The 27,646-nt window shown below is 34.9% G+C and overlaps 1 protein-coding gene and 1 pseudogene across 10 annotated transcripts; one reads left to right on the top strand and one right to left on the bottom strand.

Annotated features, from left to right (window-relative positions):
• The first annotated feature begins 15,955 nt into the window (after positions 1-15,955).
• LOC149571696 (vacuolar-processing enzyme-like) lies at positions 15,956-21,742 on the top strand (annotated as a pseudogene). Its single transcript, XR_016359843.1, has 9 exons — positions 15,956-16,206; positions 16,911-17,075; positions 17,199-17,355; positions 18,636-18,721; positions 18,953-19,152; positions 19,239-19,287; positions 20,263-20,481; positions 20,747-20,953; positions 21,189-21,742. The product of XR_016359843.1 is annotated as a vacuolar-processing enzyme-like (transcript).
• Positions 21,743-22,723: 981 nt separating this feature from the next.
• On the bottom strand, positions 22,724-26,868 carry LOC149571697 (uncharacterized). Of its 9 annotated transcripts, none has more exons than XR_016359849.1 (4): positions 26,372-26,842; positions 25,463-25,737; positions 23,104-23,181; positions 22,724-22,979 (listed from the first exon to the last, which is right to left on the bottom strand). XR_016359849.1 is itself a non-coding variant. In XM_089813114.1 (4 exons), the coding sequence occupies exons 1-4, from the start codon at positions 26,528-26,530 to the stop codon at positions 24,299-24,301; spliced, it is 372 nt and encodes a 123-aa protein (XP_089669240.1). In that variant the 5' UTR covers positions 26,531-26,853; the 3' UTR covers positions 23,495-24,298. The 9 variants fall into 9 exon arrangements, 2 of the variants coding, with proteins under 2 accessions (XP_089669240.1, XP_089669242.1); XM_089813114.1 differs by lacking the exons at positions 22,724-22,979; positions 23,104-23,181 and adding exons at positions 23,495-24,359; positions 24,478-24,546 and having other exon boundaries at positions 25,463-25,676; positions 26,503-26,853; XM_089813116.1 differs by lacking the exons at positions 22,724-22,979; positions 23,104-23,181 and adding exons at positions 23,495-24,359; positions 24,478-24,546 and having other exon boundaries at positions 25,463-25,676; positions 26,372-26,851.
• Positions 26,869-27,646: the final 778 nt, after the last annotated feature.

A 27,646-nucleotide genomic window follows, 5' to 3' on the forward strand; every position in this document is an offset into this window, starting at 1 on the left:
AACTATGTACTCGGCTTCTGTAGAACTCTATGCTACTATAGACTGCTTTCAACTAAACCAAGATATCATTGTTGAACCCAAGGTAAAACAACATCCTAAAGTGCTCTTATGATTCTCTGAATTTCCTACCCAATCAGAATCTGTATATCCTCTTAGATTTAGTTTAGTTTTAGTGTATTTGAGACCATATTCAATTGTACTATTGAGATACCTGAAAATGTATTTTGCTGCTACTAAATGAGTTTGTTTAGGTTTGCACATGAACTGACTAAGAACATTTACAACATAACAGATGTCAGGTCTTGTGTTTACCAAATACGTTAAAGAACCATTATCTGTCGATATAGAGTAGGATCAATAGTTTTAGAATCTTCAGTTGCTTCTTTTAGTTTCTGGAGGTTTGTTTCCATAGAAGTTTTCATTGCCTTGCTGTCCAACATGCCAAATCTATCGAGTAGGTCCAGAGTATACTTCCCTTGATTTAAGAAGATTCATTTTGAATGTTGCCATGCTTCTAGTCCCAAGAAGTAGTGCAGTATTCCTAGGTCTTTCATTTCAAATTTAGATCTGCAATCTTGTTTACATTTTTCAATTAGATGATCTTCTCCTGTAATCAAAATATCATCAACATATAGAACCATAATTAACATATCCCCCTTTATTACCAAGCTCGGGGAGCTTGTTTCAACCCATATAAAGCCTTTTTTAATTTGCATACATGAGTTTGTTTATTATGTACTTCAAATCCTTCTGGTTGTTCAAGATAAATTTCCTCTTCTATAACACCATTCAAAATGCAGTCTTTACATCCATTTGATAAATTTTCCATCCCTTGGATGCAGTAATCGCTAAAACAGTTTTGACTGAAGTATTTCTAGGTACTGGAGAAAAAGTTTCCTCATAGTATATTCCTTCCTTTTGAAAAAATCCTCTTGCTACAAGCCTTTCTTTGTACTTGTCGATACTTCCATTTGTAACATATTTAATTTTAAATAGCCATTTTCAGGAGACAACCGATTTATTTTTGGGTCTAGGAACAATATCCCAAACATTATTTTTAAGTATGGAGTTATATTCTTTTGTCATGGCATCTTTCCAATTTTGATGTTTTATTGCTTCTTTTACATCAGATGGTTTAGATTTGGAGATTTCACTCATTAATGCAATGTAACTTGAGTATATGTTAGGACATTTTCTTTCCCTAATGAAATATGACAGAATGGAATTGTTCTCTTCAATTAGCTTTCTAGCCCATAGTGGTCTTTTCCTTTCCTTAGAAGTGTGAGTAATGTCCATGGGTTCACTTGATTTATCTTCCTCCATTATAATCTCCCTCTCATTATCAAGGTTTTGTTCTTCTAGAGTTTCTTTTAGGGTTTCTTCTAGGGTTTCTTCTGAATTTGATTCATTTTCATCCTTAGATCTTTTGAAGGCCAAATCTTCATCAAATATTACATCTCAACTTAGTTCAATATTTCTTTGTCCAGGAATATAGATACGATAAGCTTTGGAAGTTTCATTGTAACCTACAAAGATTCCTTTCTTTCTGAGGGCTCTAGTTTTGTTCTCTTCGCTTTAGGAATATGTACATAGACAGGGCAACCAAAAATTCTTAGGTATTTAAGATCAGGTTTCTTCCTGGTAAATGCCTCTTTAGGGGTTTTGAATTCAAGATGAGAGTGTGGACATCTATTTTGAAGAAAAATAACAATATTTGAGGCTTCTCCCCAAAGAAAGGTTTCGAGATTTTGATCATGAAGCATTTTTTTAGCAGATTGAACTATGGATCTATTCTTTCTCTTAGCTATTCCATTTTGTTGAGGATTATAGGAACAAAACAATCCCTCTTGATCTCAACAATTTTATAATAATTTAAAAAGATATAAGAAATATACTCATTACCATTGTCTATTCTTAACACTTTTAGTTTCTTTCTAGAAAGGTTTTCTACAAGGGCTTTGAATTCTTTAAAATTTATCAGGATTTATTCAGATTCTTTACTTTTAAGAAAATAGATCCAAGTCTTCCTAGAGAAATCATCCACAAATATGATATACTATAGAAAACCTCCTAGGGAAGGAACTAACATATGACCACATAAGTCAAAGTGAATAAGTTCTAGAACTTCTATGGATTTGGTTTGACCATTGTGAAATATAGCTTTAATATTCTTCCCCAGAGCACAACCTTTATAGGTTCCTTCATGGTACAAATGAAGTTTAGGTAGACTCCTTACCATTTTTTCCAGAGAAGGTAATCCTTGAAAATGAAGATGACCTAGTCTCCTGTGCTAGATTTCATTTTCTTTGAAAGAATCATGAAGTAGAGCTGAATGAGTGGGAGAGTTAACTTGATAAAGACATCCATGTCTAGAGCTAATCTTGTATGTATTTTTTATGTTAGAGTTCTTAGGCCAGGCTAAGACCTTTCCTTCCATAAATGTAACTCTCAATCCTTCATCTTTGAGAGTAGAAATAGAAAGTAAGTTTCTTTTTATCCAAGGTACATATAGTACCTTAGTAAGTTTAATTGTTTTCCCTAATTTTAGATGAATAATACATGTTCCTATTCCCATTAAGGGATAGCTTGTATCATCTCCAATAGTTACTTCATCAACATAGTCTTCCTTGATAGAGTCTAACTGTCCTTTAAAACCTGTAATATGCTGAGAGACTCCACTATCAATTACCCAAGTACTTTATTTGGTTGATGCTTCATTGGAGAGAGTTGAATAGAAAGCATCATGTTCAGAACTTCCATTTGATTTTTGAGTGGTTGCAAATGAAGCTTGTGGCTTAATTCTATCAGGACATCTAGATGTTAGATGTCCAATTTTATCACATCTAAAACATTGCATTTTGGAGAAGTCGGGGTAGCTTTCTCTTTCCTTTGAATTTTCTTTTCTTCTTATTTACTTGAGTGGAGAGAACTTGTAAATCTTCTTTTGAGGAGGAAACATTTTGGCCTTGAGCTACTTGCATACACTCTTCTTGTATATAGTCAGCTTTAAGTCTTTTAAATTTAGGAAGTTTTGACCGAGAGCATACCCCTTGGTTGAAGGTATCCCATGATGATGGAATGCCTTTTAGAGCCATTATTGTTAACTCCCTTCCATCACAAATGTGTCCTTTAGAGGAGAGTTGATTTTGAAGTTCAGTTATTCTCATAAAGTATGAGGAAATTTTCTCTCCTTTATTCATTTTAATATTTGACATTTTGTCCTTTAATGTAATGATCCGAACAACATTATTTATCTCAAACATATTTTGAAGACCATTGTACATTTCATGTGCAATGTTTAGTTCTAAGATTACAAGAAGTAGATGAGTTTTAACATTGTCCACAATAAGTTTCATAGCTTTATTGTTGTCACTCTCCCATTTTTCCAGTTCATCATTTCCTTTGGGTGGTGGGTCAAAATTTTCAATAAACTTATTTAGGCCATGTTCTTTCAGTATGAGCTTTAGTCATAATTTCCAGCCTGCAAAATCTGAAACACCTTCTAATCTGTCTTCCAGCTTCATGTTGTTCACCATTTTTTTAATAATATTTATCTAAAGTTTAATTTCAAGATCACTTCTTTAAACCTGCCATGATACCATGTTATTGTATCAGATTGAAAGAGTAATATTATTCTAATTATTTTAAAAAGATAATAATTAATATATGATTGCAAGCAAATCAGGAAAATCTGAATGACAATATGTTATACTTGTTATATATATATATATATATTTGAAGACTGTATGAATTATGTGTTCTGTGCATAATATAACCAACAAGTACATTGATTTTATACATGGGTAGTTTGTTTATGGGTCATGCCCGATAGCCATGACTCATACTTGAGTCACGTCTATTGGGCGTGATTCATTAACTAAATTGTAGACATATAACTTAATGTCGATAAGACGATGTATCGACATGAGTAAGACATGGGTGAAACTCAATTAGTTAGTTCATAACTCAATTTATTTATTCATATATATATTTTAGTATATTAGCATATATATATATATATAATTCTTCAACTAATCTATACGTTAACAGAAAGAAACCAAATCTAGAAGAAAAGAAAGAAGACAAGAAGTCAAAACCAAAACTAAGTAAGATCACAAGATTAATTAAGAAGCAAGACAAGATAGACCAGTTAGAAAAAAATTTCATTATCTATTGCATGTCAAGAGAAATTTTCTAGAAATTAAGGCCAAAATATCAGATGATTTCTATGAAAAAATAGATATGAGAAGATAGTTAGCACTAGAGGAAGACCATGTATTAAGGGAAGAAATACTACATAATCTTAATATTCTAGTTATGGTTGATGAAATGAAGAATATATTGATTAAGGCCATAAATAAGACGAGAACAAACATGATGATAGTAAAGAATATGGAAGGATTGTATTAAGAGATAATAGAGGAAATAGAGAATCCATTGCAAAGGTATTAGATGACATTGATTACAAAAGTGTACCTACACTAAGACCCAAAGGTATACAAATTAAGGAACAAATAATTACACCATCAGAAAAAGAAAAAGATGTAAACCAATTCTTTAGCATGATTCAATAATTTGACTTATTTGGATTAGGTATTCACATTTCATTGGACCCTTTACATTAATGATGGGAGAAAGAGAAACATGAATTCATAAGAAATTTCATCTCCAATGATGAAATTCATGAGATTATGCTTGAAGCACAAGATGAAGCTAAGGAATGATTGAGGAAGAGAATTAGGAGGAGGAGAAGAAGAAGAAAGAAAGAGAATATATTATGACAAAAGAAGAAACTAGAAAGGTGATTAATGAAGGTAAACCATCATTAGTCATTATTTATTAAGTTAAGCATGGTGTCATACAATCTGAACATCACTCACCATAGGTACAATCTCGTAATGTTGACATTACAAATAAGGATAATATTGCTATGGGTTTTGAGATGACAATGAGAAAAGTAGAAAGTCTCACAGAGACTCTTACTATATTAGGGACAATGAAATTGTTGGCAAATGATTTAAGAAAAGTATGTGATAACATGAACAAAGAAGGGGTCTTAGAGCCTTATGATGAAGATGCACTAATGAAAATATCTATAATGGCCTTCTGCTAAGGAAAAGGAAATATCAAAGAAGAAAATTGAGAAGGAAAAGGTACTTAGTTGAACCTTAGATAGATTCAACAAGTTATTACCTATACATATGAAAGTTCAGAGAAATGATGTTGTTGATAACTTGGAGAAAGTACTTAATGAGTTTGAGCTCACTTTTCATCACTTGAGGAAGAAGCTAAAGATAGGGCAAAAAAGGACTACAATCAAATAAATTGAGCAAACTTCTATAGGTGGGCCACCCTGAATGGAAAAAATCTAACTATTAAAAACTTAAGAAAAAGGGGGTTCCAGATTCCTAATAGATATTATCTTTGCAAAGCTAGGGAGGAGGACATTAACCACAATTTTCTCTCTTGTATGTTTGTTAGGGAAGTTTCAGTGTTGGTCCTTTAAAAAAAATTCTCTCATGGGTTTTTATGAATGACTTGCATCAATTTATCCTAAATTGGGATTTCCCCTTTTATCCTCCCACTTATCAAAATATTCTTGCTAATGACTATGCCACATATTTTCTAGAGAATTTGGAAAGAGAGAAATAACTAAATTTCTAGGGAGGAAGATTGCATAATTGATGTTGTTGCCTCTATTTTTGTTAATCTATTGAAAGAGAATTTAGTTGTTAGTAAGTGGAAAAATCCCCTTAAGCCCCCTTCTATGGGTGACCAGAAAATTTCTTTAGCTTGGAACCTCTCATATGCCTTCAAGGGTTTTGACAACTCTAAAACTTTAATGATGTTGAATACTAAATGGTTACCCCTTCTCCAACCTCCATTGAAACTCAATTTTGATGGGATTGTGAGAGGAGGTTGTGTTCGGGGTGGTGGAGTCATCAGAGACACTATTGGTATTCTACTTATGTCCTATGTTGGGAGTTTTGATCCTACATATAACAATGTGGTAGAGATCTTAGCTTTGTATTGGAGTCTAAAATTGGTTGTTAATATGGGATGGAAATACCTTGTATTGAGGGGGACTCTAAAATAATAGTGGAAATGGTTAGAGGAAATATGCATCCACGCTAGTTAATTTCCAACACCCTTGGTGATATATGGATGGTCCTCACTAGCTTGGAGAGATACATCATTCAACACACTAACAAAAAGGAGAATCTTGTGGTAGATTCATTGGCTAGTTTGGGCTTGCAATTGCAAGGAGTAAGATGCTAGTAACGGATGTCCTCTCTATTAACACATTCACTATCTCTTATTGAAAGGAACAAGAACTCTATACCTAAGAAATGATGATTCCCTAGTTTCCCTAAAGTATTTTTGGAGTTTAAAGTCGATGATGAATTTCAAATGGGGTGTCATTGCCAATTCAACTTTAAATTTATGTGAAAACATGAAAACATGGAGTATTATGACAAATGAGAAAGTTGCCTTTTTATTATTTATTCAACTATAATTACTAAATTTGTAAAGATTATAGAGATGATTATTACCACTTCCCCCTATTAAATCACTTTAGGCACCACAATATTATACATATCCCATTCTTCCTTTTGCATGATGCAAAGGCCATTGTTATGGATGTTAGGGAGAGGAAAAGTAAGGAAAAAAACTTTTTTATTTTATACCAAGGACTCATTCTTCATCTTTACAATTTTCATTTATCTTTGTGCCCTCCCCATTGTGCTTCCATCCAAGGTGCCTAGGGACTACCTAACCCACCTAGAGTTGTGGGAGGGAATTGTTCTATAACCCCCAATCCCTAGTAGTCGTCATCATCTACCCCCTCTAGGACCTCCAAAAAATACAAAATGACATAGTTAGGGCTCAAATGAATGCCAAAAAATCCATAATTGTATCCCCTATTAATGTACAACTATGTATTCTAAAGAGGAGCATAAGGGTGGTTGGAGGGGGTTAGATAGACTAGAAAAGAGTAAGGATAGGTGGAAATAGATAGCTAATAAGAGGATGGATACATAGGAAGAGGGGTCAAGGTTGGGTTTGATTGCTAAGAAGGAAAGACCAATAGAAAATATAAGATTACTTCAAATATGTATGTCAAGGAGGATGGTGAGGATGAGAAGACTTTAGACTTAGATAAGACAAAGGTGAAGAAGGAGAAAGATCCTAGCCTAGACTCCACCCATGTGTCTACCAACTTTACCATTAACACTATCAACTTCATCTCCCCTCCCCTCTACTATCCCTTCCATGTAAGATACCTCCCCTATGATGGAAACATCCTTGACAGATGATCTGAAAAAAGGAAAACAAAAGGTTTTTTCTAATCCTACTATGTTGTAGGTTGAAGATTTTGACAAGCCTAAGAGCAATTACGTTGGTTGCCAGGAGTTGGAAAACAAGATGGATAAAGTCATAAATGATTTTCAATCCTTGTAGATCAAATTCACCTATTTAGATGAGAGCTTCAATACATTGACCAAAGTTTTTGTAAAGGTTACGCATGCGACATCGACTATGCTATAGCTTCTGCAATAGGAGAAAGAGGACAAGACTATGGAGGGTAAGGATTCAAAGAAATTTTATAAATTTCTAGTGGATGACTAGACAAGGATCCTCCTTTTGAGGTCGGGGAAAGATGCAATCAAAAAATAGTTGCTTTGTTTATTGTGCTCTGTCATTGGTGTTGTGGATCTATTCAAATGACCTAGTTGTTAATCACTTATACTAACCCTACGTGGCTTTTTATGTTTCTAAAAACTTTACTAGTAGTTTTAGGAGTATTTTCATTTCGTTAATGATGTTATGGAAAATTTTAGTTTTATGTTAGTTAAGTACTTTATTTGGCTATGTAAGTTCTATGAAGTTTTGATATTATCTATTGGGATTGTAAATTTGTTGGTTTGTTTTTTATTGGGTGTCTACTTATAATGGGCTCTATATTGTTCTATACTTATGGGTCGACCCCCTAGTTTTGGTTGCTTGAATATAAAAAATAATACTCCTTTAAAAAAAATCCTAATAATATCACATTTCAAAAAAATTGAATCCTAATGTCACATTTTAATTGATTTATGTTTTCCAGTCTATTAGACCAACCTAACACATAGCAATTAAATATAAAATTTTAAAACCATCCTATTCCTTTAATGTGAATACATTAAAAGTAAACAAATTAAGATCCTATTTTGAATACCAAAATCATAAAAGTGTTTAAAGGTAGTGCTAAGTAAACATCAAAATAACAATAAACATTAATTAATAATAATGCATTTGTGCAAACTACGATGTCCCCAATATTAAATAAATTAGTATAATAATCTTTTGATGTGGCTAACAATTAATTAATTAATCTCTCAGCTTCCCCAAATCCCTTTATAAGCCCAACTTGTAGGTTGTTGTAGGTATGTGATTTGGATTATTTCATGGTACTATGAATTCCTTTTGGAGTTCAATGTTTGTTCACCATTTTAAAAGTGGAAGATCTTCCCTACTTGGATATTTTGGTTTTGATGGGATCAAACCTCACCCTATTTCATTCTTTGTATTACTTTCTCTAAGATGGAAAATTAGAGCACCATCCTTATTTACAAATATAATATATATTCAATATATTTGTGTTCTCCCTATGTTAAATGGTGAATTTTAACTATATACTTTCTTTGGAAAAAGACTTAGAAGGCTTACTTTCCATTGTTGTATATCTAAAGGTGTCAAAACTCCATCCCAAACAATGTACACCACTTTTTCCATCCTCCTAACAATCCCACCACTACTATTTTCAACGCCATACAATTTTTCCTACAACCACTCTCACCTTGCCATTGTTTGCTTACATTTTTCCCTGCACATCATCATCACTTCCCTCCATCTCCTCACTCCATCACACACGCCAACACCGTACGACCCCTCTCTACCACCTCCACTCCATTGCACAATCATCTTTGTACAACCCTTCATCTAGTTGTACACCCCCACTCTGATTGGGAATGATACATTACAACGGTATTAAAGTTGGTGATCTTGCTAGCTTGTGTGTAACATTGGATGTTCTGATGATCCTGATTTGTAGGTAGGATGGTCAAATCAAGCACTGAGATGATGATGCTTTTAAGGGAGAAAACAAGAGGACAACAATTAAGTAAGACTTTTTCTAAATGGACAACTACTACTTGGTGAGACATTGGCAAAGGGGCAAGAACAAACTAGCCATACCCTTTAACTTTTGGGAGAAGGAAGGGGAAATGGAGGACACAATGAGCATGGCGATGATTTTGCCAATGAAAGGCTTTACATAGGGAAATACCACACACGACCAATAATGTCGATATTTATCCAATGGTTAGAACATTGTGGGGAACAAGAAGCTACCTTCCATGTGATGCAAGACCAATTCTGACAAGATTGGTTCAATGTCAGATTTGAGCAGAATTATCCTTTAAGGATTATGTCTATTTGCATGAGATATTCTAGGAGATAGGGCAATTACAATAATGACATTAAATAGAAGATTGGAAAGATAAACTTATCATGCTTTGATGGATTTGGGTATACATCAACAAGAGCATGGGTTTAGAAGGATGATACTTACTTCTAGCTCAACCAATGCTTAAAGAAGAGGTAATCAAGTTCGATGCACTTCACCTAGAAGGAGTCACTCATAAATGGTGGCACCATGGGATGGCCACCCTTGGTCATGGTCAAGTCCCTTCATTTGATAACTGTATAGAGAGACTTATAGATCGATTTGACATAAAGGATATGGTGCTCAACTTGAAAGAGTTAGCACAACTAAAGAAAATTGAATTGGTGGACAACTACATAACATAATTTTAGAGACTATTAACATTAGTGACTAAAATTTAAGAGAGGATATTTGTGTTGTTTATGGATGGATTAACCAAAACCCTTAAAGGGTTGGGTGAAAGGTTTTAACCTCAACACACTCGTAGTAGCAATCAAGAAAGTGTATGACATTACAACATCATCTTCTTCTTCCAAGAGTTATTTACATGGCAAGTCGTTTCTCATTCCAAAGGAGAAGGACAACAAGTCCCCTCCAAAGAAGCAATCAATGAACGAAGCCATGAGACAAGATCTAAGGAGGAGGAAGCTATATTTTAACTATAAGAAATTGTGGAAACTAGCGCATTGATGCTTATGCAAGGGAAAGGTCCATTACATTTAGGTGGTGTTAGATAATAGAGAGGAGCATAAGGAACTAGAAACCAAAGAAGATGATCAACAAGTTTCCAAGGAGGTTAACATGAACTGTGTAGAGATGATTTTTGCATAGGTATGATGAGGAGGCACCATCACTCTTGCTGGTACTCCAAGGTATACTATTTTTTGGGTATGAGGTATTCTCTAAGGACAATGGGTAATAGTCATGCTTGACAGTGAGGCCACACCTAATTTCACTAATTCATCACTCGTGAAACAAAGAGGCTTGGCTATAGAGACATGCGTAGGATTCCAAGTCAAGATAACAAGAGGAAGTCTCCTATCATGTACCCATATATTCCCATAACTGAGCATTACCATAAGAAATCATACAATGAAAGATAAATTCTTTGTAGTAAATCTGGATAACATGGCAGTCATATTGGGCATCTAATGGATGGAAACTCTAGATGAGTACACGCAAAGTTTCAAATGGTTGGAGTTTTCATTTGAAGTGGATGGAAAGAAGGTGGTTCTAAGGGGAATGTCAAATGGAAGGCCAAAGTAAATCTCAACACAATAGATGGAAGTCATTTTTCGACATGATGATATTATTTAGGCAAAACATTGTTTTATCTCAGTAGAACCGATTAAGTGGTAATAGTCTTACTACTAAGATGATGAGCTTCAGGTAGTGTTAGATAAGCATGGTATGGTCTTTGCCGACATTCCATCTACCATATGTCCACATAGGGGTTTTGAGCAGACCATCAAGTTGGACGAAGGAGCCAAGTCTATCATCACTACACCCTACTGCCATCCTAAAAGGTTTAAGGATGAGATAGAAAAGATGATACATTAACTCCTAGAGAATGGTTGGATTAGGCCTAGTTCAAATCCATTTGCATTGTTAGTAGTGTTGGTTAAGAAGAAGGATGGAACCCTTTGAATGGGTATGGGCTACTGTGCATTGAACAAGAAAACTATAAAAAATAGGTATCCATCCCCAAGATCGATGAATAGTTCGCTGAGTTACATTGTGTAATCTACTTTTCCAAAATAGATCTCCACTCTAGCTACTGTCAAATCTGCATGAGGAAGATGTGGAGAAGACTTCCTTCTCTTGTCATTACGATCATTATGAGTTCTTGGTCATGCCATTTTGGTTGACTGATGCTCCAAACACTTTTCAGTCACGCATGAACCACATCTTCATCAAGCAACTGTTTAAATTCCTATTGGTGTTTTTTAATGACATACTTATTTACAATAAGACATGGGAGGAGCATTTGAGGCATTTGGATGAATTGTTCACATCATGGAGACATAATCATTATTTTCCAAAAGATCCAAATGTAAAGTTGGAATGAAAAAGATATTGTATCTAGGGCACATCATCAGTACTCAAGGGATTTAAGTAAACCAAGAAAATATTCAAGCCATCTGGGATTGGCCACCACCCAAGACACTCTTCGATATGTGTGGATTCTTTGGATTGTGCAATTATTACAGAAGGTTCGTGAAGGGTTCTCACAACTTAGTACGTCATTAACAAACCTAACAAAAAAGGGATCTTTCAATTGGGATAAGAAGGCGCTACACAACTTTGACAAGTTGAAGGATGTCTTGAGTTCATGTTCGGTGTTGACACTACCGAACTTCAATTGACCCTTCATCGTAGAGTGTGATGCATCAAGAGAAGGTATTGGGAGTAGTATTGATGCATGATCATCACCCCATGGCCCATTGTATTCGAGAGTGAAAAGATTTCAAAAGAAGAGTGACTATACTCCATCTACGACAAAGAGATGCTCACCATCATTAAAATACTAATAAAGTTTCAATAGTATCTTGCAATAGAAAATTTTGTGGTGCAAAAAAATCACAACTTGAGATATTTCTTAGAGAAGAGAGATTTGAATGAACTACAACATAAGTGGGTGAGAAAAATCCAAGCATTTGACTTTGACATTGAACATGTGAATGGAAAAAAATAATGTAGTGGTTGATGCTCTATCAAGAAAGCATGCAATATGCTCTTTGTCTTAGATTTCAACAGATTGGAAGGAACACCTATTGGTTGAATACTCCAAGAACACCTTTGCCTACCAATTGATGGACGATCAAGTGCACGATGATATATACAAGGTGGTAGACGACACCATCTACTACAAGGGGAGGATCTATTTGGTTCCCAATTCCAAAATGAAGGAAATAATTTTGAAGGAGGTGCATGATTCATCTTTGGTCGGACACCTAGGATACCTAATGACCTACAGGAAGATTCAAGAATGGCTTGCGTGGAAGGGTCTCAAGAATGATATCTTGCAGTATGTACATGAATGTTCTACCTGTGAGTAGAAAAATATGAGCATACCCTACCAACATGGCTTCTTCAACCATTACCAATCCCTAACCAAATGTGGGAAAGCATCTTATTTGATTTCATGGGTACCTATAAAGGTGCAAGGAAAATATTAAATTTTCGTAGTGATTGATCATTTGACCAAGTATGTTCATTTCTTTTCTATCTCCGCCAAATACCAGACATCTCAAGTGGTTGGGTTATCTTTTCATGAGTTTTTTCACTTACATGGTCTTCCAAGGAATATAGAAAGTGATAGAGATGGTTATTTCCTTAGTACTTTTGGATAGTTATTTTGAGTGGGGGGACAAAGTTATCACCAAACACAAGCCACCATCCAAAAACAAATGGACCGACAGAGATTGTGAACAAATAGGTGGAGGGATATATGAGAAACCATGTTTCAACACAACAAAGGAAATGTCTGTTGGCTACATTTGGGTGAGCATGGTTACAACACCACCTATCACATGTCAATAGGCTTGGCACCCTTCAAAGCATTGTATCATTATGAACATTCATCATTCATGGGTCTAGCATTGGACGACAATCACACATTGAGGGCTAAAGAATGACTATATGCGAGTTTAAATATCTTAAAATCTCTCAAGGATAACTTACAAAGGGCTCAAAACCAACATAATATGTATGCTAACTAACGCCGGGTTAAGAGAAGTTTTGAGGTTGGTGCTCTGGTATACTTTCGACTTCAACCATACAAACAATCCTCCTTGAATTCGTTTGGTACGAAGAAGTTAAAATTGTGCTTGTACAAATCATAAAAAAGTGGTTCAAAGGGTAGGCGAAGTAGCATACAAATTGGAGCTTCTTGAAGGGAGCCAAATCCATAATGTTTTTCACGGGTCATGTTTGAAGGTCGCTGGACAACAAATCAGAGTGTCTAAGGAATTAACTCCCATTAACAAAAAGGAGAAATTATTTCTACAGCCAACTAAGATCATAGATGTCCAAGAAAAGAGGCTTAGGTCCTGCACCATTAAAGAGCTTCTTGTATAATGGAAGAATCTTTCATTTGAGGATACCACTAGGAAAGGCGAGCAAATTCAAGAGCATCCAAACTTGTAATTGCTTGAGGGCAAATAATTTTTGGGCTAGGAGGATTGTGATGTCCCCAATATTAAATAAATTAGTAAAATAATCATTTTATGGTCGACAATTAATTAATTTATCTCTCACACCCACTCATTATTTTATTTCTTATAGTGTATTGACCCATTGACACTTTTTGTAATCCTTTGGGAAGTTTCCCCAAATCCCTTTATAAAGCCTACTCGCAGGTTGTTGTAGGCATGTGATTTGGATTATTTCATGATACTATGAATTCCTATTGGAGTTCAATTTTTGTTCGCCATTTCAGAAGTGGAAGATCTTCCCTAGTTGGCTATTTCAATTTCAGTGGGATTCGATCCTCACCCTATTTTGTTCTTTGTATTACTTGCTCAAATTTGTCAAATTAGAGCACCATTCTTGTTTGCAAATATAATTTATATTCAAAATCTCTCTATTCTCCCTGTGTTGCATGAAGAATTTTAATTATATGTATTTTCTTTGGTAATAGACCTAGAAGGCTTACTTTCCATTGTGGTGTATCCAAAGGTGTCAACACTCCATCCCAAATACTATACAATACTCTTTTGGTCCTCCTAGCAATCCCACCACTATTCTTTCCAATGCCATACAATTTGTCCTACAACCACTCTTGTCTTGCCATTGTACACTTACATTTTTTTCCCACATGCCGTCATCACTTCCCTCCATCTCCTCACTCCACCATATACACTAACACCATACGACCCCTCTCTGCCACCTCAACTTCATTGTACACTCATCTCTATATGACCCCTCACCTAATTGCATGGCCCCACTCTGACAAGAATAGTACATTACACAAACCCACGCATCGGATTAATGAGGCACCATAGGTGAGGGACACCAAGTAGGGTACGTAGATGGCGTGCACGATCAACAAGTTTGTGAGAAATGCAAGCATTTTGAGTACATGTTGGGTACTAGAGCCTAAGGTTACCCTAACAATACATTAAATGCATAGTTATTATTTATTCTCTCTTTTTTTTTAAATAAAAAAAAACTAACTTGCAACAAACTTGCCTCCAACCAATCCGAAATAAAAAATTATATTTCAAAAATAGATTTTAAAAATACTCTTCATCAAAACCTTATAATTTAAAGATATTTTCCTCATACAAATTAATTCAATGCCTTTATTGAAAACATTAAGAACCAATATGAAAAATATCTTAAAATTAATACAAATTAAAATAATATTAAATTTAAATCCATAAAAACAAAAATAAACTAAATGAAAAAAAAATCAATCCAACTAACTTGAGATAAAGATACCCACTTACACACTACAACTATATCAAAACAACATATAAAATCCTTTTAAGATTTTGACTATTATCCACACATTCATTTGGAATGGGTATCCTAACCCATCACTGAAACCCTCCACAAAATCAGATCTGCTCGAACAGTTTGCAAGCTAATATTCCCCACTAATTGCGTTTACAAATCCCTAAATATATTCCACTTCTCTATGAAAGAGTATCCAGCTGGCACCTTAAATTGGTAAACCAGACCCAAAGATTCCATAAAGTGATTCAGATTCCATATTCTTAGATATTTAACAGCCCCCACTGTAATTTTTTAGATATTTAACAGCCCTCACTGTAATTTTTGTTTGAGTGTAACTTCTGCCCTACTCATTACCTAACTTAAACCTTGGAGGAAAAGCAAACCCCACAAACCCCACAAATTCTGTAGCTTTGCGTATTAATGGCAGGGGGAAGAAAAGCTAGATTCATGTTTCTCATACGGTATAACCGTACGATCGAGCGGTTAGTAAATATCCCAAACTGCTTGGAATTGCACAGCACCGTCCGATTTGACTCATTGTCCACAGATTCACATCTATTATTGACAATGGGCCAAATATCTAGCAATACTTTAATCGCGTATCGCTTTCAATTTTTGTTTTTTTGATTTACATGCATTTTGATACATCCATATGGAATCTTGGAAACACTATTTACTTTTTGAACGACAGTTGGAATCACAAAGTATCTCGAGCAAACTGACATAGAAGAGAAACCCCGTAGATTCTTTAGCTAAGAAGGCAAATTAAAGTTACTAAAATACCTTGAGTGGAGAAATTTACAACCTTGAATTTTTGCCACCAAATTTGCAGTTTAAGGCACCCTTTGCGCATTTAAAGATGCTGATTTGACCGGCAGGTGAAAATTACATTTTAAATTTTTTTCTTGGAAGGTTAGATACACAATCCTACAATCCAGTGCACGCAGTGACAATTTGGGCGGAGAAATTTGTATATATGTATGGTAAGGGTGACCAAGATTCAAACGAAAGAAATTGAATTGTAGGTGAGGCTTAGAAGGGTAATTGAGATGGATTCGGTTTCTGTCAATAGGTTCTTGTGTCTTGTTTTCCTTTTGTTTTGCTTTCTGAAATTCGATAGAGTTGTAGAAGCAGCAAGAATCCATTACAACAGCGAAATTCGCTTGCCTTCAGATAGGGAAGATGAGGCCGCGGGGACCAAATGGGCTGTTCTTATTGCAGGCTCTGCAGGATACTCAAACTATAGACACCAGGTGACATTTCTATGTAGATCCCGGCATATACCCAATTGTGTGTCTATATAATTCAACATTAGAGATTTTATAACCACTGTTATATACTTGTGGGTAATCATAAGAATCTGTCAAGCTGACATAGTTGTCTTCGTTTGACAATCAGTATCTCCACTGATTATGCTTGTGGGTGTTTATTCAAGATACTTCTCTGTTAGTTCATGGCTGTTTCATCCAGATACTACAGGCATATATTAGTCAATTTGTTTGGTTTTTATATGTTGATTATACTCTCTCTCCTATTTCACATTAACCTGCAGGTATAGCTGAAAATAGTTCGACAAATCTAATTGTGAACTGCAAATAGTGTTTAGATTAGTAAGATCTAAGCACGCGGATGTATGCTGACAAAGCAATTGAGATCTTATGCGCTTTCAACTCCATATATCTGTCTTGCCCTGAGAATATCTCAATGCTAATGTTTCTTTGTTGTTATGAAAGTAGAGTGTACTTAATAGATGCTTGGTGTTTTTGCGGATGCATGTAGACAGTTGATAAATCATATATGATTGGATATAATAGATCTAGTCCCATGCAGAGATGATGGACCACATACATCGAGAACTGTGATTTTAGTGTTTTGACTGACTTTTAAGATATCTGAGAACAGAGTGTAAAAGAATCTAAGGTTATGTAAGCTGAATGTTGAATGATTGATTTTGCAGGCTGATGTTTGCCATGCATACCAAATTCTTAAAAAAGGAGGACTGAAAGATGAAAATATTGTCGTTTTTATGTACGATGATATAGCACATAATCCTGCAAATCCCAGATCAGGGAAAATCATCAACCATCCTGAAGGCCAAGATGTCTATGAAGGTGTTCCTAAGGTATCCTCAATTTCCCAATTTTTTTTCTTTTATTAATCTGATCTTTAAGGGTCTAATGTGTGACTTCATACCAGATCTTCCAGGACCGCGCATACTCTAATTGTATATTTTCATTTCATGCAGGATTACACCGGAAGTGAGGTAAATACAAGTAACTTCTATGCTGCTATCCTTGGAGATAAGGATGCCGTAAAAGGTGGAAGTGGGAAAGTTGTTGCCAGTGGTCCTAATGACCATATCTTCATTTACTACACCGATCATGGAGGACCGGGAGTGCTTGGTGGGTATATAGGATTCTTTGTTTGTGAACTTTAATATATAGCAGATTTCTTGGGGCTCCCAAATGTTTTTTATTGATGTCAGTAAGTTATTCCACAGTTTGCTTGAGTTTCCTCATAAAGTCGGCTTAGAAAGAGCATTTAGCTTCAGAAGAAAGAGGTTTTGTGGAATCGCCAAATGTTTTTGGTTGATGTCACTGTAAAATTTTGTGATTCCTTTAGTTTGGTCTCACAGACAGCTTAGAATGGCCACTTAGCTTCAGAAAGAACGAGTTTTATAACTTCAATGGAACCCCACTAGTGTAGCTAGTCACTTAGGACCTGTTTGGTTGCAGGCATAGGAATGAAGAATAGGAATGCATATTGGGAACAGGAATGTAATAACAACTATTTTTTAGAATAGGTATAAGCTTGTTTTTCCAATTGACAAACCAAATGAAAAATAGAAAACATATTCCAAATTTTCTATATTGATAAGCCAGATTGCTTTAGCTCTAAATATATGGATCTGAAGGCTCCTAGCATGGTAGAACCCCTATTCACAGACTATGAAAGTAAGCTTGGCCATTTATTTAGGAATCAGGTAGAGATTATATTTCCCTCAAACAAGAAGTGAGAGAAACAAAAAGGAATTAGGAAATCTTTTTCTAATCAGTTATTGTTATCTTCTTTTTGGTTCAATTTCTTGAGAGCGTCAGTTCGTAGTGTATCTACTGCTCTATGATTCATAGTGAATCTACTGCTCTATGATTCACGTTGACTGTTCAAGCACTTATATCTGAGTTGTTTTTACTTTAGATTTGGTTATACAAGTCTTTGTATACTCTACGAATGTATCCTTATTTGTGTTTCTTATTACCATAAGGTCAATTCCCATTTTGGTAAATAAATCCCCTTAATTATTCTAGACAAGCCAAATAATGAATTCAAATTATTACTGTTGAATTATGTAATAGTATAAATACAATTTGATAATCAAGAGATCAGATCTATGTAGATCCCCGAGTTTCATGAGCCCTAATCTTTAGTTGAAGGGACTGATTCTTAATGATCTTTCATCTTGATTTATTTTATGTAAGAAAAATGATTCATACAAATGACTTTAATATTTTGTCCACGATCAACATCTTAACAATGAACAGTGCAAGTTGCATATTTCTAGGCATGGCAGTGACCCGCTTTGCTAGTTTTGGGTTGTGACATTAAATTCTTCTACTATCAATCTTTCATAAAGTTCCATTCTCTTTAGACCAATTCATATAATTGGTGAAATGGCTTGTAGGAATGCCAAGGGGTCCTTTCCTTTACGCAGTCGATCTTATTGATGTCTTGAAGAAAAAATATGCTACTGGCACCTACAAGGAAATGGTGAGTGAAGTTAGCTATTAGTGTTTATATTGAATATGAGTTCGTAAGGCCTGTCCTTCGAATTTTTTTACTTTTGTAGTTACACCCTCCCCGATTTGGATTTCTATTAGAGTTTAAAATCCCACCAACTTTAATATATGCTCACCTATTCAAGGCAATTTTACTTGAATACAAGTCTAGTGACTTTCTTTCTGAAAAGATTTTGAGTTGTTGAGGTATTTGATTCCGCAGGTATTTTATCTAGAAGCATGTGAAAGTGGAAGCATATTTGAGGGTTTACTTCCAGAGGGAATGAATATATATGTTACAACAGCATCTAATGCAGAAGAAAGCAGTTGGGGTACATACTGTCCTGGAATGATCCCTGCTCCTCCTCCAGAATTTGACACCTGCCTTGGAGACCTGTACAGTGTAGCCTGGATGGAAGATAGGTTTGTCATAACGTTTTTATAAGCAATCCAATGAAAGACCTTAACTCACAGCAAGCATATTGAGATTTTTTTTTTTATGTTTACAGTGAAGAGCACAACACTATATTGGAAACCATAAAGCAGCAGTATGGAGTGGTACGTATATTTCACAGGTCTTTTGGTAGTTTGGTAGTCCTGGGAACACCGGGATTTTTGGAATGTTTTTAGTTCTGTTTATAAATTATTAGTGAAGTTTAACTATTTTACAATGAAGCCACTAGTAATGATGAATTATTTCATAAACATATTTTCTGATTATAAGGGTTTGGATTAATGATCGGGTGTTTCCCAGATCTCACATTGTCCCTATCTCTCTATCCTCTAGCAATAATACTTCACCCATTTACTGTATGGGCACAAAATCTAATGCCTCCTAAGGCTTGGGTCCTATTAGGGGGGTTTCAAGATATATGTTTTAAGGTCACATGAAGTCAGAAAATTTGCTTCTGCATTGACTCAATAGTTTTTTCAAAAATAGAAGCTCCTAGTTTTTGGGGTTGCAGATTTGAGTTGGTTGTGGGGGGGGAGGGAGAGCAAGGGGCTAAAAAAAATGTCCCATCAGATTAACCCGTGTGAATTGAATATGCTAAATTAACAAAATTGATGAAATCACAACTTCCATATATTTTGGAGCTAAAATTTCAACCTTGACCTACCCTTCAAAATTCATGAGACCACTAACTGTAAAAAAGTCCTAAACAATCTCAGCAGCACCCACAGAAATTGTTTAGAAAGCCCCCTCCATGGAACTCCACCCTAACCATGCAAAATGAAACATTCAACAGATAAATATGTGTTTTGACATCCTCATCTTGCCACTTCAACATATAAGCAGTTTAATATTTGCTGCATGCCCATACATAGAGAAACATATTTTAATTTGCACATAAATATCATACTCTGTCCAAGTCTAGACAACAGCTATATACTCTGTTCTATGCAGTATATATATTTAATTTGAAAGGTAGTGACTTCAAAATATTTTCTTGAATGATTTTCTTTCTATGCGGCAGTAAATATATTCACTGCAGAATGATTGTTATGATATTTATGTGTTATATTATGTGACAGGTGAAAGAAAGAACATTGAACGATGGTTCATACATGGGTTCCCATGTAATGCAATATGGTGACATTCCCATTAGTGATGAGTCATTATCCTTTTATGTGGGCTTTGACCCTGCCAATGCTAATGCTACCTTTGAGAACAGTTTGCCACGATATCTCAAGGATAAAAACCCTACATTTATAAATCAGCGTGATGCAGATCTTCTTCACCTGTGGCAAAAGGTTGGTAAACAAAACAAATGCGATTCTTTTTGCTGTCTTGTACGATTGTGTAAAACTTGTTCATGTCAAAGTAGATTTGGTATACAAAATGCATTGCAGACATCAAGTGTCACCAGTTTCTTTGTTCTGAAACATTCATCTAGCATCTTTTAGAAAAAGATTTTGGCATCATTATGTTTTTTTTATCCGATCAAGGACATTCATATAAGGTATTTTAGTTGTACAGCTAATCTATAACCGAAATTGGGGCTTTCCTCCTTTGCAGTATCAGAGATCCAAGGTTGATTCCCCAGAAAAATTGAAGGCTGAAACAGAACTTGCTGAAGCCATGGCACATCGGTCACATGTGGATAAAAGCGTAAAGCTTATTGGAAAGCTTTTGTTTGGATCAGAAATAGGCTCTTCTGTTTTGAGTGCTGTGCGACCACGTGGGCAACCTTTGGTTGATGATTGGGACTGCCTTAAAGCATTGGTAATGGTTATTTCTTATATTTTTTAATTGCATTAGTCATAGATAGTTCCTCACTTCTACATTCTAGGATACTAAAAAATGAAATAATAACTGAAAATGTTCAACTTTACCTCTTATGCTTTCTTCATACCAAGTTCTAAATCGACAGTAAGATTACATGTAATGTTATAAATATTTTCAATGCCAGTATTTTATGGAATTTATTGTTGCTGCTAATGTTGGTTGTCTGCGACAGGTACACACATACGAATCCCATTGTGGGCCACTTTCCCAGTACGGGATGAAACACATGCGTTATCTAGCAAATATCTGTAACAAAGGTATTGGTGTGGATGTCATGGCTGAAGTTTCATCTGAGGCATGCACTCAAATCCCAGCTGTGAAATGGAGTTCACTCATAGTTTAGTTGGTCAGACGGACTGATCCCTCATAATGCAACTATTATGCCAAGAAAGATTTCCCCTGTAATTATGTAAATATCATCTTAATCTGTTTCAGATTGGTAATTAAGCTGGAACTTGAGCATTCACTGAAACTTATTATAGATATTATTGAAAGTCTAATTTGTAGTGTTGTTTCCACCGTACCAATTCATGCAAAGCCAGAATAGTGATGTTTCAGTAGTTGAAAGTTATGTAGCCGTCCAGAATCCAAATATGTTAATGTGCAGCATCACTGCTGTTGCAGACTTGCAATGATGATCAAACAAAAGAGAAAAAATGGAACTTGCTCAGCAGATGTATTAAGATATATTTGATCTATAGAATTGAGTTCAGCATCTTATAATAATGATTATATTCATGTTAAGCCATGAAATTGTGATTCTGTACGCTAACGAAAGCTCTCTTGATTAAGGCTGCCCTTGGTCGACAGATAAACATATCAATAGGAAAAATAGCTAAAATATAATCAAGTGTCAATCTTGAAATTCAGATTAATTCTGATTCTAAGTGACCCAAGAAACTTCTTATTGAGCCAAACACAATGATACTGTTTTATGTTAAAAATGCTCTACTGTCAATTAAAAAATGAAAAATAGATTTTAGCATTTATTAGATCCTTATGATTGAACTGTAGTTACCTAGAATGTGGCCAGTTAGCCATAGCTCATGACAAACATTTATTTAACTGTACTGCATGGTGTTACTAGTTTATAATCCTGTCCAAGGTGTTGGTTATAACTTGAAGATTTTTTGGGCATAAACATAGTAAGCTGCTTAATTTTGAGGATTCGAATTTTTATGAGTTCCATGATGCTGAGAATGGCAGGAGCTTGTTAATAAATAACTTGGTTGATATCTACAATTCAAACTTAGCTTCTTGTGTGGAAGGAGCAAGCTTTTTAAGAAATGATTCAAAAGATTCTTCGTTTGGTACTTGTTCAGTTGCCCCTTAAATATCCACTTTCTGAAATTTTCATAATAAATAAATTGCAATATTTTTCACCCTGAAGAATGCTCACCCTGGATCTTTTTTCCATAGGATTTTAAATATATCCAAGGATCGCTACAAAGGTTCTGTGCTGGAAAGTAGTGATTGTCAAGAGAAGTTTCATGATTGTCTTACAAAAACAAAGGTCATGACAGATTAACAAAGGAAGGTGACCATATATAGTGGTAGAACTTCTACATTTCAAAGTTTAAAACAATATGTGATTTTAATAAGGATTACTCCAGTGCGACACTTAAAACTGGATCTTAGGTTGTCCGAAATGGTACCTTTGAAGGAAAAATAGGTCATAGAATAGGTCTGTACATAAAACAAACTAGGTTGCATTTTAAAGAAAAAGATAAAATAGATGTGAGTTAAATAACACAGATTTACATTACATGCTGAGTAATCCAGATTCAAAAAGAATGAGGAGGAAAGATGTGCCTAAATAAAAAAGCAGTCCTAAAAGATCTTCAAGAAGGATTTGAAGATGCTACTAAGAAAAATAGTGTGAACACCCACAATTTTGCCAATTTGCACTAGAATTCTTCATCTCAGGTCCGGTTGATTCTGGAAAACAACTATTAGCTACTCCCTGCCAGAGATAATGTTCACCAATTATTACCAAATTAAAAAAAGGTTTTGATTTTATTAATGAGGGGCCAAAGCAATACAATTTTTTCTTTCTGAACTAGCATTGTTTTATGAAGTTGAATGACCTGTTATTAAATTACAGAAACAAGATAAGCACCCTCATTAGAATCATTGTAAGGTGCCATCATGCAGATCCGCGTTGCCTAGAATGAAGAAAGGAAAGCATCAATGGTGCATCCAATTTGTGTTGAGCTAGTTTTGAAATTCACCTAAAAAATGCAAGCATGACACAACCTTGATTGAGAGAAATTTTGTTACCTGCTGCTGAAAATAAAATCATTTCAGCAGGCAAGGGTGCATGACTTGTTCAAATTTTATGTGTTTCTCAAACAGATTATGTGGATTGTCAGGCAAAAGCATCATATATGAGGTCTGAGCATGATACAAACTATGCTGCTTTTCAAAGAAAATAGTTAAATCACACAGATCAACATTATATGCAAAGCAATCTAGATCTAGAAAAGATGAAGACAATATATATGTCTAATTAATTAACACGGACCTAAAAGATAATAATAGAGGATTTGAAGACACTTTTAAGAAAAATGGTGTGAATACACATGATTTTTCCAGTGCGCACTATAAATCTTAATCTCAGGTCTGTTTGAAGCCAGAAAACAACTATCAGCTACTGATTGCTGAAGATAATGTTCACCAATTACAACCACATTGAATCACAGGCTTTTATTTTATTAATGAAAACAACACAATTTTTTCTTTCTAAATTAGTATCCTTTCCTGGATTTGGATATCCTGTAATTGTTTTGTGAAGACAGGGTTAGTGCCCTTATAGGAATGATTGTGAGTTGCCATCATGCAGACCCACTTTGTCTAGAATAAAAGACAAAGCATTTATGCCATGTCCAATTTGTGCTCGATTAGTGAAATTTGCCTCTAGCATGGATGTAAAGCACAACTAGAATGAGAGAAATTTTGTTACCTGTTACCTGAAAATAAAACCAGTTGAGGAGGCAAGGGTGCATTAGTTGTCAAAACTAAATGTTTTTCTCAAACAGTTTCTGTGGATAACAGGCAAAGTCTTCACATACCCTCATGCATTTTAATATTGAAACACAATCAATATTTTGTTGATAGGGAATATTTGGTAAAATGAAACAGAGAAAAAGAAACACATTTGCAGTAGCACCCTTCTACCAAAAAAGCACGCCTAGTATACAATAATGGATAAGATCAGGACAACAAAAGTAATTACTCACAGCTAAAGAAAGTGGTGTCAAACAGCCGCCAAGACAATTGGGTTCAGGGTGTACTAACATCTCCTGGTAGCTGTATATAAGTGTAATTTCCTGGTGACATCATTCTTGCCCAAGATATAGAAAAATTAATTAAAAAGACACTAATGAGTATGATATGTTTCAGGTCAAGTTTTACATCAAAAGGCTGCCTAATTAGGTGCCACAAATCCTATCGCTGTTTACCTAAAGTTATGACTTTTAGGTGTCACAAGGATGTATTGATTCCTCTTCCAGTTACGTGTAATCTGGTATCTGGCAAAAAATGCTTGGAGATTTAGAATTCCTCCACAGAAGAATTGCAAATTCAGGCATAAGAATAACTAGCACGGTCCAGAAGTCATAGCAAATCAAAATATAAAAGTTAAAAGAAATCCAGAATCAAAGTTTTTGACATAACATGCTTCATACATGACCTTCCCTCATTACCGCACTCTTAAATTGCGAATTATTTCCCAGACAAACAAAAAGAAGTAAAGCTTTGATTACATATCCAATTGTCAAAAGCATTTTCCTCATCTTCAAATATCAAAGGGCTTAGAAATAAATTCCCCGAGAGTTGAAAGTAAAACTTAATGCATTCTTCCCAGACACTTTATTATATTCACTTCTATACTGTAAACAATGCTATTGGTGCTGCCTCATCCCCAGTCCAAGTTCTCTTTCCATCAATAGAACTGCCGGAATCTACAGAATTTGCTATGTAGCACAACAGTCTGATGTGCACTCATGCAATAATTCTGATTTCAAAATAAGCTTCAGCAGAGAAATTGGGTACATAAGTTTTAAGCAGACTCTACTCCAGCTTCAGCAAAAGAATTATTATGTGGGACACCTAATAATTTATCGGAGGGTTCAATAACATTAACTGATCAGAAATTGACTCAATCAATTTGTCAAGAGATATATGCACCGTGAAGGCCTTGGATACAAGACTCACCGTATCTGTTAGTATACTTCACACTTCGCTTTTGCTACCTAATTTGGATAGGTACTCGATCTATTGGCGTTCTGTTTCTATTTGTTCCCTATGTAAGCTTAAAGGCAATAACGGCAATTACCATATGGTCCATATCTAGAAAAATTAAAAAATACATAAAGAGCTGTATTATAAAAACAAGTTTCTAAAACAATATAAAAAAACATTTTGAGGATAGAAACCACCTATTACCTCAAATTTTCCAGCGCAATCATATCGGAATGAGTGATATGGATCACAAATTGTGACTCTGGTGCTATTTTTTTTTCGAAACCACCTGTTTGTTTACAATATATGTATTGTTGTATTAACAGCATTTTTATTACCCTAACCTTGGTTGGAGGGCAATTGGTGACTGTGCTTGTAAAGGATGATCTGGCTTGAATTCCTAACCCATCAAAGCATCCTGAAATAATAGGCATTTATAAATTCCAGTCCTACCAAGTTACCAACACTGATCGGTAGGCCTACAATTAAGAAAAACAGATTGGATCACAAAACAATAACAAAGCATCATATACTCACTTTATCTAAGAATTTTTCCACCAAGAAGCAAATCTCACATAAAAGATTATCCATAATAGAAAAAATTGTATGTATACCGAGCTATAACAAGAACCTGGGCTTTATAATAGTATAATTTTCATTCCTACCTACACAGCGAACGGCAGGCCTACAATTGTTTAAAAACAAAATTGATCACAAACCACAATAGCAAAGCACTATAAGCCCACTTTAACCTCGAAATTTCCAACCCAGAAAAGCAAATCTCACGACAGTCTATGACAGAATAATCAATATTGGTACCCAATTATACAAGAATCTGGGCTCTCGCCTCAGGGCATCCAAATGGACATAGCATACTGAATAATTCTTGTGGAGATAGAAGTGTTCCAAATTTTTGGTATCCATAATGCTTCTGGATTTGATACTAAAACTTTCAAAACACAGTTTAATCAAGAAACACTATTCAGTACCAGAATGCACTTTGGAAATCTAAGTTTTAATGGGCTTAAAATACTCTAAAATATAAAACCCATTTCAGCTTTAGTGGTATTTCCTTACTTCCGAAACCTGAAAATCCAAACAAGAAATGCTTACCCATTACACTCTCAGAGCTGCTTTCTTGATTCCGAATCCAGAATTTAGCCAAATTTAAATTGCTTAGCAATGAAATTTCTAATAAAGTCAAAAACCCAATACACTGTTGGCTTAACTGATTTTTATCATACCGAAATCACCGGAGAAAAGCCTACTCATCAATGAGTGATTTCAATGTGCCAGTCTCTTTGATTTCAATCTCCACTTTTAACTTCTGATCCTTTTTCTTCCCAATTCTGAAAATATAGTGTGTTAAAGGCATATGATTTGCGGAGCTTGTATTTACAGGACGCAAGGTTATGGCATTTTGGTTTGTTCGGAGATATTCCATTGTACTATGTACCAATGTGTTTCACGTGGAGAAAAGGCACGAGATAATTAGATGAGGATGTTCCCGTCAAGCTCATTCTAGCACAGATAAGCAGCCAAAAACGGTCTAGCTAAGATTTCAGGTAGATTTATTTGATCCTATTATGCTATAACACTAGGTTGATGTGCTGTACGTGTGTCATTTGTAAGAATTTAGGTCCGTTTGCATTATTAATGACGCGAAAGTTTGACACACTCGCAAGCCTGTTTGGCATAAAACTGGTATATTCCACCCTTTGTTCTTTCCTTCTCTAATCTATGTCAACATGACAGAGGCCTGTGTTGAAAATCCATTAAACTATTAAAAGTGTGGCTATTCTTCTTCCAAAAAATAAAATAAAATTAAAAGAGTGTGTGTATATATATATATATATATATGAGATTTTAGAAAATAATTTTATTATGATGCGTATATATATATATATATATATATATATATATATATATATATATATATATATATATATATATATATATATATATATATGAGATTTTAGACAATGATTCTATTATGATGTGTATAATAGTGTTCATGTGATTCAAATAAATTTATAGAATGGACGAAAGTTTTGCAAGTAAGAGTAAGATATGGAGGAGGCCTTCCTTGCACTTTAAAATTCATTATCTCATTTACTAACACCATTTAAATCCTTTGTCTTAAGTATTCAGATGATATGGACTCAACGATGCTCGAAATTTGCCAAATATATCTCTTTGCACTTGTAGTGAGTCTGCAACCTAGAGTACAATCTTTTAAATAGGATTTAGCGAGTGAGCAAGACACCTTGAATGGAGCAAGGTTTGTGCAACAGGAGCACAATATAACCAACTTGTCGTTGAAAGGAGGAGATAGAGGAAGTCTACCCTACCTCTGAATTTTTCATCAAACCTAATCTCTAGGTGTCG

The sequence above is a fragment of the Cupressus sempervirens genome, chromosome 2 (genome assembly GCF_028749045.1).
Source record: "Cupressus sempervirens isolate cs-2001-9-10 chromosome 2, ASM2874904v1, whole genome shotgun sequence".
Lineage (NCBI taxonomy): Eukaryota > Viridiplantae > Streptophyta > Pinopsida > Cupressales > Cupressaceae > Cupressus > Cupressus sempervirens.

Bases quoted from the DNA above. Each gene is read 5' to 3' on its own strand.
- LOC149571697 (XM_089813114.1), bottom strand. From the start codon at position 26,530: ATGAGTAGGCTTTTCTCCGGTGATTTCG. The intron at 25,677-26,502 runs GTATGATAAAAA...CTATTATTTCAG, and splicing joins GCTTTTCTCCGGTGATTTCG to GATGCTTTGATGGGTTAGGA. The intron at 24,547-25,462 runs GTAATAGGTGGT...ATTTTTTGCCAG, and splicing joins ATTGCGCTGGAAAATTTGAG to ATACCAGATTACACGTAACT.